Raw genomic sequence first — 16398 nt, forward strand, 5'->3', positions numbered from 1 at the left:
TGTGCCTGTACAGAATGTAAGTACCTATTTGTGTATGTATAACTGATACAACAGAATCACTTTGTAAGGCTAACCTGTCCTCATCTTCTGCAAAACTTCCTGAAATTCTTTGGAAAATTAGATAAGATACTGTTGGATTCTTGTGGGTCTTTTTAAGCCTTCAAAGTTTTTAAGATTTTACAGTTACTATCAGAAGAGGGGAGGGTATTGTGCTTAGCATATAACATAAGAATTTCAGTATGGAATAACAGAAACCAGGATTCCCACTGGATTCAGACAGAAAAGGAGAATGTTCAATTTAAATATTGTGCTTTCCTATAGACTGAGTAAGGATTCAGTCTTTGATAGAGCTGCTGGTTTTCAGTCAATACCAGGATCCAAATTTTCATGAATATCCCATTCCCTGCAAGAAATTTCCTCAGTAATGGTTATCAGAGTGGCTTTTTGCTGCTGCTTATAGTTCCCAAAACTTACTGTTTTGATCCCATCTTAGAAAGAATACTTTGAATTATGTGTACACATTGATGTGTTCTAAATTAACTTATCACTGTGTGGATTGCTCAGTGAAGACTTCTACCCAGTGCACAACTCTTTTCTCTTCTATTCTACATATGTTCTTATACCACCACACTCACTGAAACATCTCAGAGCATAAAAGCACTCAAAAATGCATAAATGTAAGTTAGTCTGTATTTAAGTTATAGAGAGCAATATTGAAAATATTATAATGACATTATGAAAGTTGGTGTTATGTTCTCATTTCTGTGCTCAATTCTGGTCATCCCATGTCGAAAAAGAAGGGGTTCAGAGAAGGTCAACAAATCTGATTGGAGTCGTGGATAGAATTCCATATGATGAAAGTGGAGATTATTATTAGGACTCTTCAATTTGGAAGGGATAAATTAAAAAACTACAGAAAAGCATATAAAATAAGGAAAGCCTCCCTCCACTGTGCCCCTCTCGATCTCTTTTGACACATTCCCTGCTTCCTCCTGTGCTTGGTGGAGAGGGGTTCTGGTGCAGGAAGTGACAGAGCCAGGTGCTGGAGTTGGTATAGGAAGCAGTAAAGCCAAATTTGTCAGCTTTGTACTAATAGAGATTCCTCCTGCTTGGGAGAATTCACTAGGAATGTTCTCTGACCACTTTAGGTTCTCTCTGCTCTGTTTCACTGGTACAAAGTGAACTTGGCAGACTGAAATATCTAGCCTATTATGTTAATATTTTGTTGGTTTTGTTTTCAAAACAGAATGTAATATATTACAGAACATTAGTAAAGTTAACACTATTTCTAAACACACCCAATGTTTATCTGTTTATCATTTCATTTTTTTTATCAGATACTTGGGTCACCAAAGAGAGAGATCTTGAAATATAATTCTGCATTATGATTATAGAACAAATTGGAAGAGTGAATTATTTTCTGAATTCTGAAGCTAATATTGTAAATTAATCCTATGTATATTTATAATCACATAGGCAATTTTCCCATGATCAGTGATGACTTAGTCAATTCCTACCATCTCTTGCTATGTGCTTTGGATCTAGTGTATGGAAATGCTCTCCAGTGTCCTAATCGTAGGGAACTTCTGAATCCTAACTTTAAAGGTATGTTGAGAAAAATAGTTTTCTTCAATTCAAGACAATGAAAGCCGCTAAAACTAAATACTTTTTTTTGAGGCTGTGTAGGGCAGAGAATAAATAATAGAATATTGGCTTGATGCATGAAAAGGACTAAACATCTTGAAGCTATTAATTCTTTGCTCCTACTGGCTGTACAATTGAACAGGTTTCCATTATATAGTGTACTCTCTGAAATAAACAACTGGAATGTATTAATGTTGCATAGAGAAGCCAGGAATACAATTTAAAAAGAAAGTACCATTGAGGAAAGCTAGCAAACTAACCACTGCTTTCTCATTAAAAACTATTGTGACTGCATGCAGAACCTCTGGGGTACCGCTTGGTATCTGGGATACCACTGGAGCTCTCTATCCAACCAGCTTGGGCTCCCTCTCACATTGTGATGCTATGAAAAGCCACAAGCCTCTGATAGGTACTGCACTTACACAGCCATCTACAGGCAGGGACCGTACCCAGCTTAGTTCAGTGAATGCTTTCCAGCCACTCACAAACCAACAATAGAGAAACTCCAGTTGGCTCCTCAACCCAGGACCATACCATCTACCCTGGTCAAAAAGCCCAACCAGTGAAGGTTATTATCCGGTCCACCCTTCCCTCAAAGTGGAAGGAACGTGCACCAGCTTTTGTTACTGAGCAGTTTGTCTAAACATTTCACTCAAAGACACACTGGTTAAGAGAAAACATTAAACAAGTTTATTACTACAGCAAGATAGATATTAAGTGATTATAAGTGGCAAGTGTAAAGAGATTAAAAGAAGATAACAAATGAAATAAATATAAGATTGCAATTTTAATTCTACACACTAACAAGATTTTGAATTAGCAATCTGCTAATTCATGAGCGTTTGTGTAGCTGCTTTGTTGATGGGAGGGAGCTCTCCCGCCGACATAATAAAATGGCCTAAGCGAGCAGCAGTAGCTATATTGGTGGGAGAGCTTTCTCCCATCAACATAATGCGGCAACACAAGGGCTTATGCTGGCAAAATTTATGTCACTCAGGGCAGGGGAGGCAATTTCATACCCCTGGGCAACAAAAGTTTTGCTGGCATAAGTGCTAGTGTAGACAAGGCCTTTGTCTTCCAGATGATCCTGCAGGTGTTCAGTTGAATGTGAGTAGAGCCAAGTGATGATGTCATGGTCCTCCTTTTATAGTCTTTCAGCTTGCCAGAACAGTCCAGGCATGTGACGTGGCGACTGCTTCCATTGGTCAAGCAGCCCCACTGCACGAAGCCTTCACTGTAAGTAATCCCTGGTAGTAGATTCTTTTCTTGATGGCCAATTAGCATGTCTGGCCACTTCATTGTGGAAAGCTGAAACCTGAAAAGCTGGTTTGGATGGTTCCCACCTCACAACTTGTTTTAGTAGCATTTACAACAATATTTTATAATTTCACATACTATGGTAGTATATACAATCAAACAGGTTATTAATGTTTAGCAGATCAAGACTTTTAAAATAATACAAACGGAGGCATACTTTGTACAGAACATATAATTATATGACATTGGTGAATATGGAAGGTTTGGGGGTATTGTTTTTGGACTCAGGTACCACAACAATAGACAATGACAAGATGTAAATTGACATGATAAACACATGCAAATAATTGAATGGTGAGATATTTCCATTGAGTCAGTTATGTAATGTTTTTCTTCAGACGTATACTTTCTGTTTTCAGTACAGAGATTTTTGACTTGTTTGCCTCTGTCTAACATTTTTCTACATTTAGCTTAGTTTAAGCATTGGTGAGGCTGGGAGTCTGTGAGCCTCGTCTTAGGAATTACTTTTGTGGCTATATTTTACTAATTCTTACAGTCCATAAGTATTTGCTCAGTTTTCTATTAGAAACCAAATGGTTTTACATGTTGGTGAGTTTTTCTCTGACTCAGATTAAAAATGTTTATAAGTACAGTGTCTGACAATAATATCAAATTAACCTGACATTTTAAGATTCATCAATACTTTTCAAGGTAACTATTTTCAATCTTGCAGTATGTTAGTTCTTTATATAGGTGTATATTTAGTTAGCAGGACAGGAACTTGTAGAACTAAGTATCACATTTTTCTCTTAATTATAGGCCTTCCTGAAGACTTTCTCAGTAAGGATTATAAACCATCTTCTGATCCTCCCTGCGTCATTGAAAAACTCTGCTCCTTACATGATGGTTTGGTTTTGGATGCCAAAGGCATAAAGGAACATTTTTGGAAGCCATATATTAGGAAACTTTTTGACAAGAAGGTTTGTCTAATAGACTTAAAAGATTTCTTGTAGAGTGGGAAGAAATCTGCTTAATGACTGTGGCTTTGAAATGATACCTTACTGAAATATTCTTCATTTGTTCTAAATTTTCTTACAGCTTTTAAAAGGAAAAGAAGATAATCTGACTGGATTTTTAGATCCTGGGAGCTTTGGAGACAGCTTGTGAGTGTTTTGCATAAAAATTCCTTCCAGATTTCATAACAAAAGCAGTTGTATTGACGTATGTTTTTATGTTATGCACCTTTGAATGGTAATAAATATTAACTAGTTGGCTTATGTAAGTGCTTGGAGTCCTGAATTAAATGTATTTTCAGGTTCTTGTTTTGGGGTATCTCAGTTTAAGGCATATTTCAGGGGTCATACTTCTTGAGGAAGAAATTATTTGCTGTGTTCCATTATTTTAGTATCCTTTCAGGTTTCCAGTAGAGCTCAGAGTACCAGAAACAGGGATGTAACTATGGGTGGGCACTTTGAAAGCAGGCCCACCCAAACGCTGCTTAAACTATCTATGCAACTGGAGCTTTCTCAGCCGGTGGCTCACCGAACTTCCTGCTTCCAGTCATTTGGCCATAAGCAGGAAGTTTGGAAAGTGACTAGATGAGAATCACTAAGCTGCCTGACACTCCAGTTGCCCTTTCCGAACTTCCTGCTTCCAGTCACGTGACCGGAAGCAGGAAGTTTGGATTTTTTCCTCCGGCCTACCCCTGTCAGCCAGTGGCCCTGCCAGAAGATCACGTCTGGCTATGCCCCTGACCAGAGAGAGAGAAAGAGAGAGATTTATTTTATTTGTGTTGTATAATAGAGAGACAAGGTGTGGAACCACAGTTACTTTCATGTTGAGAACATGAATTGGGATATATGGAGGAAGGAATTTTTTATGGGAAAAATTAATCTTTTCAGAAAGATTTTTTTCCCCTCATTTGTCTGAAAATGTTTGGGAGAGGAGGAAAGTGTTTAAAACTAGTCTCAGACATAACATTTGTTCTAATGAACTTGCTGAATTAAAGTCTGAAATAAAATTCATGTGATTTTTTTTTTTTTAAAAAAGGCTGTTTGCAAGAAGAATAGTATTCAGACTGTTAAATGCATCTGACAGTACAAATACTGTATGTTGAAAGCCTTGGCATAGATTTTGTTCCCCTCAGATCTTCAGAAATTATTACAGATAGCTGTGTTACTTCTCTTTTCTATTCAGTGTTTGGCATCTGGCCATGCTCCCTGGCAATTGTCACAGATCAGTGACAAGTTGTATTTGATCAAAAGTTCTTTCTTAGTGCTGTCCCCATTCTCTCCCACTGAAGAGCCCATGTTTGTCCAGAAATCCCTTTTAGGGATAACTGGAAAGTGGTTCTGGATCCAGAGGTACACAGGGCACAGATAGGCCATTCTAAAGAATGGCAGCTGAGTTTGAGCATGTAGTTTCCAATTATGAAAAGAGTTGTTTTCTAAAATTTAGGTACATGCTTTCAAAATAATTTGTAAGTAAAGATTCACAGAATTATATAAGGAGGAAGAGGAAGATGAAGGAGGTTTCATGAACAATATCAAGGATAAGAGTATTTAATTTTAGTATGTGTTTGAGAGAAGAGAAGATATCTAACTTAGAAATGTTATACTCTTCCTTTAAGGAAAGGAAATGTGTACATCATCATGTATGAGTTACTAACAAATGTTTGTGTTACTTATCAAATGTGTATTTTCCACATACTTTGAAACAAACAGTAAACATGTTTTAAAATCCCATTTACAAAGCAAAACCATCCCTTGACTCCCCCACCAAAAAAAAAAAAAAAAAATTAACTTTAAAAAAAAAAATTTTGCTAGAGAAATATAAGGAGTTTTCAAAAAGGTGGAAGATGAGACATTCACAAAGGTGTAAGTATTCAGATCACCTAAGTCAGTGGTCCCCAAACTGGGGCACAGAAGAATATTTGGGGGGGCATGGGGGGGCTCAGGCCAGCCCCCATGTGGGTCCAGGAAGATGCACCACCCCACCCCACCCCACCCCTGCTCTGCCCCCGACTGCACTCTGTGCCCTGGTACCTCGCCTGGCCATGACCCCTACGATATTCCCGGGGCCCAGCCAGCCCTAGCCCTGCTCCTGGCCATGGTCCCAGGCCACAGCCACACTTCTGGCCCCAGTCTCAGCCCCTGCCATGCTCCTGGGCAAGGGGTGGTGCAGACCCAGAAAGTTTGGGGACCACTAACCTAAGTGCTTTTGAAAATCCCACTCAGAAGAAAAGCAGTTCACACCCTAATACTATGGTCCTAATGGCTTTGTCTTCCCTACAAAAAAAAGTGTGTTCTTGAGTTAGTTAACGTGAGGTAAAATCCCAGTGAAGACAAGGAAGTTTGTAGTTCTCACACACATTCATAGATTATGTTAAAGACTAGGCTCCCCCATGGTCTTGAACTCAATCTTCTAACTTGTGTGAAATACAGACTGCCCTGTCTTCACTAAGATTTTGCCTCCAGTTAGCTAACTTGAGTTAAGAACACACTTTTTTTGTAGGGAAGACAAAGCCAATGACAGAATGCTCCTATGGTTCTGTTGGTGTAGTAAAAACCTTGTCCTTTTTTCATGAACCAGTCAAAAGGTTTTCTTTAATGTGAAGGGGGGGAGGGAGGAGGGAAGGAGGAGTGTGCGTATCTGATGCCTGCTTTTTAGAAAGGCAAGAGTTTATGGAAATTGAGCCTGTCTTGCAGTGCACCTGCCTTTGTCTGAAAAGGGGATGTTACCTCACAATGTGAGACCAAGAGACACACACTTCTCTGAAGTGAAAAAACACACACACAGAGCCAGATGGTCTGCATTTGGCCTAGTCATAGAGGGAAAGGAGCAGGGTTCAGAATGAAGGTGTTTTCTCCACCTTTAGGCATGGATTGTGGCCCAGCGCAATTTTGAGCAAACTTCAGTCTGTTCTATTGTGCTCAGCTCAGCTGCAATGACCTCCTTAAGAACTTGGGGATCATTGGAATGCAGCAGCACTCTAGCCATGCCTTTGTCATCAGAGGCCACAAGATAAGGTTACATAACCTGACCTATGTGAGCTCTTCAGTTCCCAAAGATTTTCCTTCCGCCAGAGGAATCCCCAGCTAGCCTGTTGTAACTCACACAGACATTATATTATGCCTTCTTAGTATGCTGTTTTCTCATACGGGACAGCTAATTGCTAATTTAATACACTCTGATCCTAAAAACTGTTCATTTGTAGACTTTTTCATATCATCCACTTCCAATTTATTTATTTGCCTTATATGTGTCTACAAATTCATACTCAAATAATTTTAGAATAACATTATGTACCTAAAATTAACAGCCTTTTTTATAATTGGGTGAAAAATATGCTTAAACTTAACATCCTTTAGGACTTTTGAAAATGACTTATTGATGGACACATGGGCCTTCAAACCCAGAATCATTTCCTGGTTGATTCTAGGAGGGGCTATTGGTTAGGAGGAACTTCCAAACAAATACAGATTTCTCAATGATATAGAAAACTAGAGGAGCTAAGGCAAATCTAATATTGCTTTTTGTTAGCTCTGCAGTTTTTGCTAAGTGGCACAGCCACTTGTCAAATTGAATAGGAAATACAGGTATATTCTTACTGTTATCATACTTGTGATATTGACATAACCTCAAATATTAAATTAGGGTTAAAAAAATCCAAAAATTTGCAACAGGCAAAAGTACCAGATAAATTTATACAATAAATAGATAAAGCAACAAATCCATCTCTTCTTGCAGATATTAATACACTTTTGTTTGGAGAATCTGATCCTTTTGTTTTTTCTCTGCGATAGCAAAGCCATCAACAAGGCCTATGAAGAGTATGTTTTGTCAGTTGGAAATCTGGACGAGCGGATTTTTCTGGGGGAGGATGCAGATGAGGAAATTGGAACTCTGAGAAGGTGCCTAAACACAGCTTCAGGAATGGAAACAGCTGAAAGAGTGCAAGTGAAGTATAATCTGCAGCAGCACTTTGACAGAGTGAGTATGGCATGGTCTGTGTTATATAGTAGCTGTTTTAATGTTTCTATAGTGGATGATTTGCATAAAGCTGTGTCAAAAAAAAGGAGCAGCTGCTCAATAGTTGCCACTTTTCTGCTCTATTTGATATGCCTGGCAGACAGTACCATTGTTACTATAACTGATTATAGACTAATATTTTAATTTTGTTCAGTCAGAGTATGCATTTCTGTTGGCAGCTATATCAGCATGTATACTGACAACATTCTTTTTGCTGACCCTGCCAGTTCTATTTTGACTGACACTATAAGGATGCTGAGACTTTTTAAAAGCTTGATACTAAATAAATCTTTGCGTAAAACAGTCTTAATTTACCTTACTTACAGTTGATTCCTAAAGATTAACGTGTGTGTGTAAAAATAAGATACTTACACACAAACTAATTTAAAAAAAACTCTCAGTAACTGTAAAAAAACAAAACAAAACAAAATCTGAGAACTGTTGCATTAATAAAAGCCAAGTGGTCAGGAGTCTTGGTAGAAGAGAATAATAAGATGAGTTTGCAATTTGTGTGCGTGCAAAAGGTAACTGGAAGTAGAATAAATAAAAGCTTGTTGATGACAGAAGTGCAAAAGGAGAGTCTGCTTTACAGCGAGATAACATTCTGTCCTGAAAAGAAAATTAGGAGGTATATCTTATTTTACTCAAAAAAGTATTATAGGCTTATCCAAAGAGCATACTAGTACTAAATTAATTTACATGAGGGACTGCTCTGAGGCTGTTGAGCTGAAATGCTCATGAGAGTTGGCTAGTAACTATAGAAGAGACTGTTTTAGAGTTCGTCTGATTTAAAGAGCTGAAAGAAAAACTTGTTTCAGTAGTGAAGACCACTGATAGGAAAACGTCTGTGGTTTTAGGCCTAGAAGGTTTTTTTACAATCTATCTGCTCCTCTGTACTTGAGCTGTTGGACCTCAGCTACGTTTGCTTCCTTGTTTGTTTTTTCAAGTGGGTGTGTACTGAGTAGGGCTGAATTAACAGTATATGATTCCTTTCAAACTTTGGGTATTTGTAGAAGTGGCCTCCAAACGTTAGGCTAGTCATTCACTGTCCATCCCTGTCTCAGGCTGTGCCCATCTGTCATGCAGCTTTCTTATTTCTAGTGGAGTAAGAGAGATGAGCAATGCAGATTGAAGGCTTGGGCACTGATTCTGTACCCGATAGCATTGATGTCAGTGTGTATTTTCCCAATAGAAATAGGTGTAGGCCTTTTAATTCTCAGCTGCTGTATATGGATGCATATTGTCTTGTACTTGTCTGTTGCACAGAACACACATGAGCATCATAGCTGACGTCACAGAATATATAGTGCTATTTGACAGTTTGTAATTCTCACACAGGTATGAGAGAGTCTTGGAGGAGGGAACTGGAAAATCTCCCTTTCATGGTTTTGTCAAAATAATTATTTTTAAAAAAACATATACCAATCCTGGGCTTTCCAGAAAGTAGGGCAGCCCTGTTAATTACCTTTGGGCGCAAAGAAATAAAGGAAACTTCCACTGTGCATAGATAGGTCACTGGCCCACTTTCTAATTACCCATTATCTAATTACCCATGTTATATTTATTTCCCTTCTCTCTCATAGACAGTGGAAAAAGACATACATTGAGATTTTCAAAATGAAACAAATGGAAGATATGTCTAAATTCTCCTGATGGCTTTGAAAATCTCAGCTGCAGTGTATTCATCCTGGTTGTTCAGATATTAGGATGTGTGTGTATTACACAAGGATGAGGCAGACTCACTGTTGTATTGTCAGTTTAAAAAAAACAACCTCTGTCTTTGTGCTCTGACATTACAGCCACATGTAACAAACTTTTCAGTCAGTCACTAATTTTATACATTTTCTACTGTGAGTTTAGACCATGTTCATCTGCTAGTCAATCAATATTTTTTTTAAATGTTATACCAATTTATAAACATGCTGCTTCTGCTTTTAGTAGTATTTAGTCACAGCTGTGCTGTGTTAGAACTGTTTTTGTGGTCACCAAATATGCTGCAGATAAATACTGTTCAGAATGCTTGTCTATCATTGTGCCAAGAGAGGATGGAAGATGTAGGACAGAGGCTTGAGAGACTTGGAAGGAAGGAGATGACATTGAGGTGGTTTATTTTCACTTTGATTTAAAAAAAAAATGTATAATAAAGGTGGGAACCAAGTTTGATCATTCTTTGGGGCTGACTGCCTTTTTGTTCTGTATTTGTACAGTGTCTAGCACAATGGGGAGGTGGCCTTTGACTAGGGCTCCTAAGATGTATCCTGTTCAAAAATGATTTACCAAAGACAAAATATGGTTAGGATGTTCCTGGGTAGAAAATTAATGGAAAAGGCTTTAGAGCCTAAATGTGTTTGTGTGTTTTGTTTCAGTACACACTTTAATACTTGTGATGGTTGATGGCCAGCCAGCCTGACCTAAATGCTATTCAGAGTGCTATTCAGGCAAAAATGTATTAGGTATATTAAATACAGCATGTTCAAAGTACAAGAACAAAGAAGAAAAATGTCTGACCACCCTGAAAAGTGGATGAAGAGAGACTTATGTAACAAATTCTGCCTCTTCTACTTCAGGTGACATTAGCTGTCAGCAGGCCATTATGATCCATGCAGAAGTAAATTTGATGTCTGAAATCTGGGTGGATTCTTGCTGACTCAAGGCACTCTTACTTTTCCACCTTGGTCACTTCGTAAGCAACCTATGAGATCTTTTGTTTGCAGTAGAAGGCCTTTGCTAGAAGTATTTTGCAGACTGTTACTTGGAGTTGAATGTAATGCATGATGATGTATGCAGTGTAAGAAAGAACTCTTCAGGCATGTGAAATGTTAGTTTTTCCTTCTCTGATGCTGTTATCTATCATTTCTTGGGTATATAGTGCAATTTTGTAACAGTGATGCACAATTTGCAATTATTTTTTGTCTTTTAGTCTAAATCACTTAGAATTACAACCCCTCTGACTGGCCGCAAGTATATTAAAGAGAGCAACCCCAATGTGACCCCTGTTTCCATAGCAACGTATAGCTTGAGCCGTCTTCATACAATGCTGACAGGACTGAAAAATGCCCCCAGTGAAAATCTGGAGCAGATACTGAGGTTAGTGTTGAGCACATGATTCTTCTGGCCAATTAAAATAGTTTTAAAAATAGAGAAATATTGTTTTATATTGCAACTGTCGCTGGTAAATCATATTTGCCATGTTGGTCCCTGGCTATTAGAGAGACAAAGTGGGTGAGGGAATATCTTTTATTGGACCAACTTCTGTTGGTGAGAGAAACATGATTTCAAGCTACACCGAGCTCTTCTTCAGGTAAATCATGTAATTTTGTCAAGTAAATGAATATTGGAAGTTGCTGGCAGCTGGCTCTAGAAGGGCAGAGGAGTCCCAGAGAGAGGTCTTAAAATCCTAAGGTCCTAGCCCAGTAACTGTATTCACATTTGTCCTTGAAGTCAATAGAAATATTTTCATGGATAAGTACTATTCATATGACTAGAGGATGCAGACTCAAGCCTCTTTCAAATAGGAAAATACTTTTCTTACTATCTTTGTCTGTTTTCCCCTCCTACTTTTTATTTAAAGTTAAAAAATTATGTTGAATAATCTCCTATGTAATGGTTTTAATGTACCAGGTGTGTATATTTTATAACCTGTTACCTAGGCACTATATTTTAAAACCTTTTCCAGATCTTAAGATGCTATTTAATTATAATCTTAAGCCCTGATCTTGCAAAATGTGCATATACTTAACTTTAAATTAGTATATGTTAAGCAGTACATATTTGCTGCCAAAATGTTAAAGGATGTCACTGGCAAAGCACCTAAAGCCAAAGTTTGTTGAAGTCAGACCAGCTTTTGATGGCAGTAGTGTCTTCTACGGGTGCAAAGAGAATATTTCTTCATTTCAATTCAATGACTAGTTTGTTCAAAGTTAAGGAACCTATTACTAGTAGAAAAAGCAGTAAAGCATATTTTCTTCTTCCCATCTATGAATAAAAACTAAGAGTGAGAGTATGAGTTCTTCTAATTCTAAAGTTTTTAAGGACATAGTGGTCAGAAATAATCAGTTCAGTTCACTAATACTGATACTTCCTTGTTTAATAAATTGGTTTTAAATGCAGGACATGTTTTATATACTTATTTTTTCTTATGTATCCAGCACATTTAAGGTACTTGTATTTAATAATTTTAAAATGTTGTGTGCACTTTTAATTGAATTCCAGTTTCAATCCAGATAACGCTTGATACACACACATTTTTTAAAAAGTAGTTAATACGCATCATGCACCATTTTCTAACAATACAAATTAAATATGAATAAATGTGTGATGATATATAATTGCTTAAATAAATGTGTATAAAAAGTGCATCATGCTGGCTAGCAAACAAAAGTACCAAATTTAGTGGGTATATTTAGTTGCAAATCAGTATGATTTAATAGTTACTGACTAAAGAGAATCACTTTTTCTTTAGGAAAATAGCTAAAAAGTAAAAATGGAAAACAAGATTACAATATATTTAAATCAAATCAAGGATTTCTGTTTGCTAATTTAAATCAAAGCAAAGAAAGCAAACAGAAATCCTTGATTTGATTTAAATATATTGTAATCTTGTATTGTAATCACTGATTTAAATCACTTTAAGTCAATTCATCCTCACTGGATCTAATCACAGTGCTAAAGTTAAGTATATGGTGTTTGCATGATAGAAGTCCTAGATCATCATCTACTGCTTTTAAACTACTATGCAGAAGATTTATAAAATGTAGTTAAGGCTCTGACTTGCTGCTTGGTAAAGCATTTTGAAAAATATTTATTTTGCCAGGGCATGTTCCAGGGATCCTTCTCAATCTATTGCAAACAGAGTGAAAGAAATGTATGAAGTATATTGTCAGTGCTCACAATCTGAGGAAAATTTCAGTAATTTCTCCAAGGGTGAGATATTTTATTTATAAAATGTAAAAGTTAAAAAAGAATCTTTAAAATACTGTGCTCTTTTATAAGTAATTTATAGTTTGATACATCTTATAGTTTTGTTTTTATAGTGTGTTAAACTATAAAACTATAGATAAAACTTTAAAATACTATAGGTTTATAGTTTATATTTTTAGTTAGAGACAGTTTGTACTTTGAGACATTTTGGTTCAACAAATCTAAGATTTCTGCACAACATTGGAATTTTGCTGTATCTTATGTTTTCCACTGGGTCCACACTGAAAATTTGCTTCCACTTAGGAGGTCAGAAATACTTTGATGGGAGACCTCCTTCAGGAGTGGGCAGCAGAATAGGTGACACTTTTTTTTCTCTCAGAACTGAAGGAATGCCCAGCGTGGCTTCATAGGGCACTATGATTTTGGATGTTGCAGTTTTTTGAATTAGAAATGAAACAGATCACCAGACCACTTGTGTTCTTTAAAGATCCATAGCAATTTTAGCCCACCTATGAAAATTCTCCAGAAAATATAAAACAATACTTTTGGAAATAGCTTAGCCAAATTTGGTTTTTATTTTTGTCATAATTTTGACATATCAATGTTTATTCAAGCATTTTTTTCTATCTTTATGGAATTAAATTTTCAGTGTTGCCCAAAATTATGGGTCTTAAGCATTTTTTTCTATTAGTATCCATTTAAATTTTCATATCTGTGGGAAATTAGGGCAGGCAGGGGTCAGACAAATTATTTAATGACAGTAGTTGTTGAGATTCAAAACAATCATTAAAACAACTTCTCAACATTACATACCAAAATATACAAAGTAAATATCCTTAAATCAAACTCAGTAAGTTCTAAAGCACTATTTTCCTTACTTTGCCTATCTGTATATTGTGATTATTGTCAGTGTAAATATTTTTTCATGGCTTGTGCATATGGTGAAATTGATGTTTCACATTTACCAATAAAAATCTACTCCTTCCAAGTCTAGAAATCATGTTTATAATTAATACAAGAAGAATCTGAGTAAAGAGAAAAAGCTATTCAGCATATTGAAATTGTGGCAGATATTAGAAGCTTGTTGAGTACAACAATACAACCAAAAGAGCAAGTTATTTGCAAAATTACCAGAATGTAGTAAGTCAGATTTTCCCTCTATCAATATGGGACATTTTATATCTATCAGTTTTTATTAAAGCTGCTTCCTGTTTGTTGGTTGTATGCAATACAAATTTGAAGGAATATCTGTACCTTGAGGTACTGATGTCACCTGTTCTGAACGTTTAGTAAAATTCACCAAAAGTTTGTGTTAAATAGCAAGATTAAGGGCGATTGTTAGCTCTGGTGTCCTGGCCAGATTCCAGCTGCTGTAGCAGTTACTTTCTGCCTTCCTAAAATTCCCTCAGTAGTAAAAGCTATTCACTTTCCCTCCACTCTTCTTCTACCCTCCTTACCATCCGCACCCCACTGGAAAGGATTTGGGGATCTCCTAAGATGAAAAGCTCTATAAATTTAATCACAACATTTGTTACTCTATCTTAGTCATTTTTTATATTCTTATTTTTATGAAAAAAATCTAATAATCCCCACTAATGGCAATAAATGGAACTTAAATCAGATGTACAGTGTTTTTTTATATAATTTTTCATTATCTTTTTCCTTTTTAAAATTCCTGTAGATAATGCTGGCAAGCATTTTCGTCTTGCTGAGGTTCTTTACTACAAGGTGTTAGAGTCTGTCATTGAGCAGGAGAGGAGAAGGTTAGGAGACACTGACTTATCCGTAAGTAAACCACTTTTAAGCTTGTTTCTTTCAGAAATAATTTGTTGCACAGCATAACTGCCTTTGAACCATTCAAAATGAGTAGAACACTGTTATACTGTAAAAGTAACAGCAAGGAAGGATAACTCCTTACTGAAGTTATTCTCTTTGCACTTGCAACTGAACAATCTAATATGGAAATTGCTAAGATTAGGATATTTCTAACTGGCATGACAGACTCACTCTGGATTCAATTGTGGCAACAGAACTTAGGTGACAATTTTGCTGATGATGCAAAGGCAGGATAGAATGCAATTTACTTTTCTGTAGTTAGAGTTGTTAATACATGCGAGTATGTACATTCAAACAAATATACAATCAATTTGTTTAAAAAATATCTAACATTTTAGTACAATAAATGGTTCAGACCAAAGACTGCTTATTTGTTTGCATTTTTTCTTTAATATAGAAATGTTTTTTCCCTAAACTAGGTTGAAGTTTTTCATTTTAATACTTGTATTGCAGGCAATACTGGAGCAGGATGTGTTTCACAGGTCTCTTCTGGCATGTTGCCTTGAGATAATTACTTTTTCATACAAGCCTCCTGGAAATTTCCCGTTCATTACTGAAATCTTTGATGTACCTGTTTATCACTTTTATAAGGTATAATGGCTTTATTCATGTGAAGTGATGATTAAGTCATGATAAAATTACTTACTAAAAAAAATCCTTTTTCTTTAAGCAAGATACTTTTTCTCAATTGGATGTGTAATGACTTAAAAAATCTAAAAGTTATGAAAATTGTCATTTTGGGGGATGAGGGGGTTTGGTGGAGAAATGTAAACTGGAAAAGCAACTACTCATTTTCTTCCTTAAACTACTGCAGGGTGCAAATGCCCCATTTACAACTATGTACTTTTAACTGTGTAATGCATTGGTGCTGTCCAATTAAAAAGTAATGGCACTGGACCACAACATTTACATGGGTTAATGGCCACTTTCTATTTCACTTCTTGAAAATATTTATTTTCAAATCTTGTAACTTTGGTCTGACAAAATTGTAATTAGTGGTTGTAGATTTAATTGTCTTCTAGCTGTTGGGGAGCAAGAATGACAATTACGTATTACAACAGTATTGAGGTGCTCTTGTTTTTTCTGGCTTAGAACAGACCTTTTTCTGTCAGGATTAATGTGATTTTTCACAAATTTAATATAAACCCATTTGAAAGAGAATACATGAAAGGTAGGAATGATCTTACTTATTGTATTGGTTATACAATGTCCTGGTTTAACATTGTAATAAGTGGGTTTCATACTTACTCATTTTACAGGTAATAGAGATTTTTATAAGAGCAGAAGATGGCCTCTGTAGGGAGGTGGTAAAACACCTTAATCATATTGAAGAGCAAATCTTGGAGAGTCTGGCATGGAAACCTGAATCTCCATTATGGGATAGAATCAGAGATAATGAACATAAAGTTCCTACCTGTGAGGAGGTAAGTGTGAGAACTAATTTTTTAAGTAATAGCTATTTTTAAATCCTTGTTAAAAGTTTCATGGGGTCTCCTTCAGTTTTATGGTACTCCTTAGTAGTTCAGTCATTGGGCATTTTGGATATGAAGGCTTCATAGTGAACCTGAGCAAGTCTTTCCCAGTGTGTAAAAGTTGAGATGAAGTAGCATGATTAAAATGAAAAGCAAAGATTAATTATCAAATGTTTTAAAATAATACATATTTAAAACAAAACAAGGATTAATAATATCCCCCCACCAATCCCAATAG

The 16398-nt window shown here is 36.3% G+C and overlaps 1 protein-coding gene across 4 annotated transcripts in view; it reads left to right on the plus strand.

Annotated features, from left to right (window-relative positions):
* RBL2 (RB transcriptional corepressor like 2) overlaps positions 1-16398 on the plus strand; it is a 49529-nt gene that overhangs the window by 20791 nt on the left and 12340 nt on the right. For all 4 annotated transcript variants that reach the window (XM_067551056.1, XM_067551073.1, XM_067551082.1 and 1 more), the window contains 9 exons: positions 1477-1605; positions 3721-3881; positions 4000-4064; positions 7707-7893; positions 10853-11019; positions 12746-12855; positions 14534-14637; positions 15142-15279; positions 15948-16112. In XM_067551056.1, coding sequence (XP_067407157.1) covers positions 1477-1605; positions 3721-3881; positions 4000-4064; positions 7707-7893; positions 10853-11019; positions 12746-12855; positions 14534-14637; positions 15142-15279; positions 15948-16112 — 1226 coding nt within the window. The remainder of the gene's footprint in view (positions 1-1476; positions 1606-3720; positions 3882-3999; positions 4065-7706; positions 7894-10852; positions 11020-12745; positions 12856-14533; positions 14638-15141; positions 15280-15947; positions 16113-16398) is intronic.

Source organism: Emydura macquarii, unplaced genomic scaffold, assembly GCF_026122565.2.
Source record: "Emydura macquarii macquarii isolate MOO-44397 ecotype Brisbane River unplaced genomic scaffold, CSIRO-AGI_Emac_v2 contig_295, whole genome shotgun sequence".
Taxonomy (NCBI): Eukaryota; Metazoa; Chordata; order Testudines; family Chelidae; genus Emydura; species Emydura macquarii.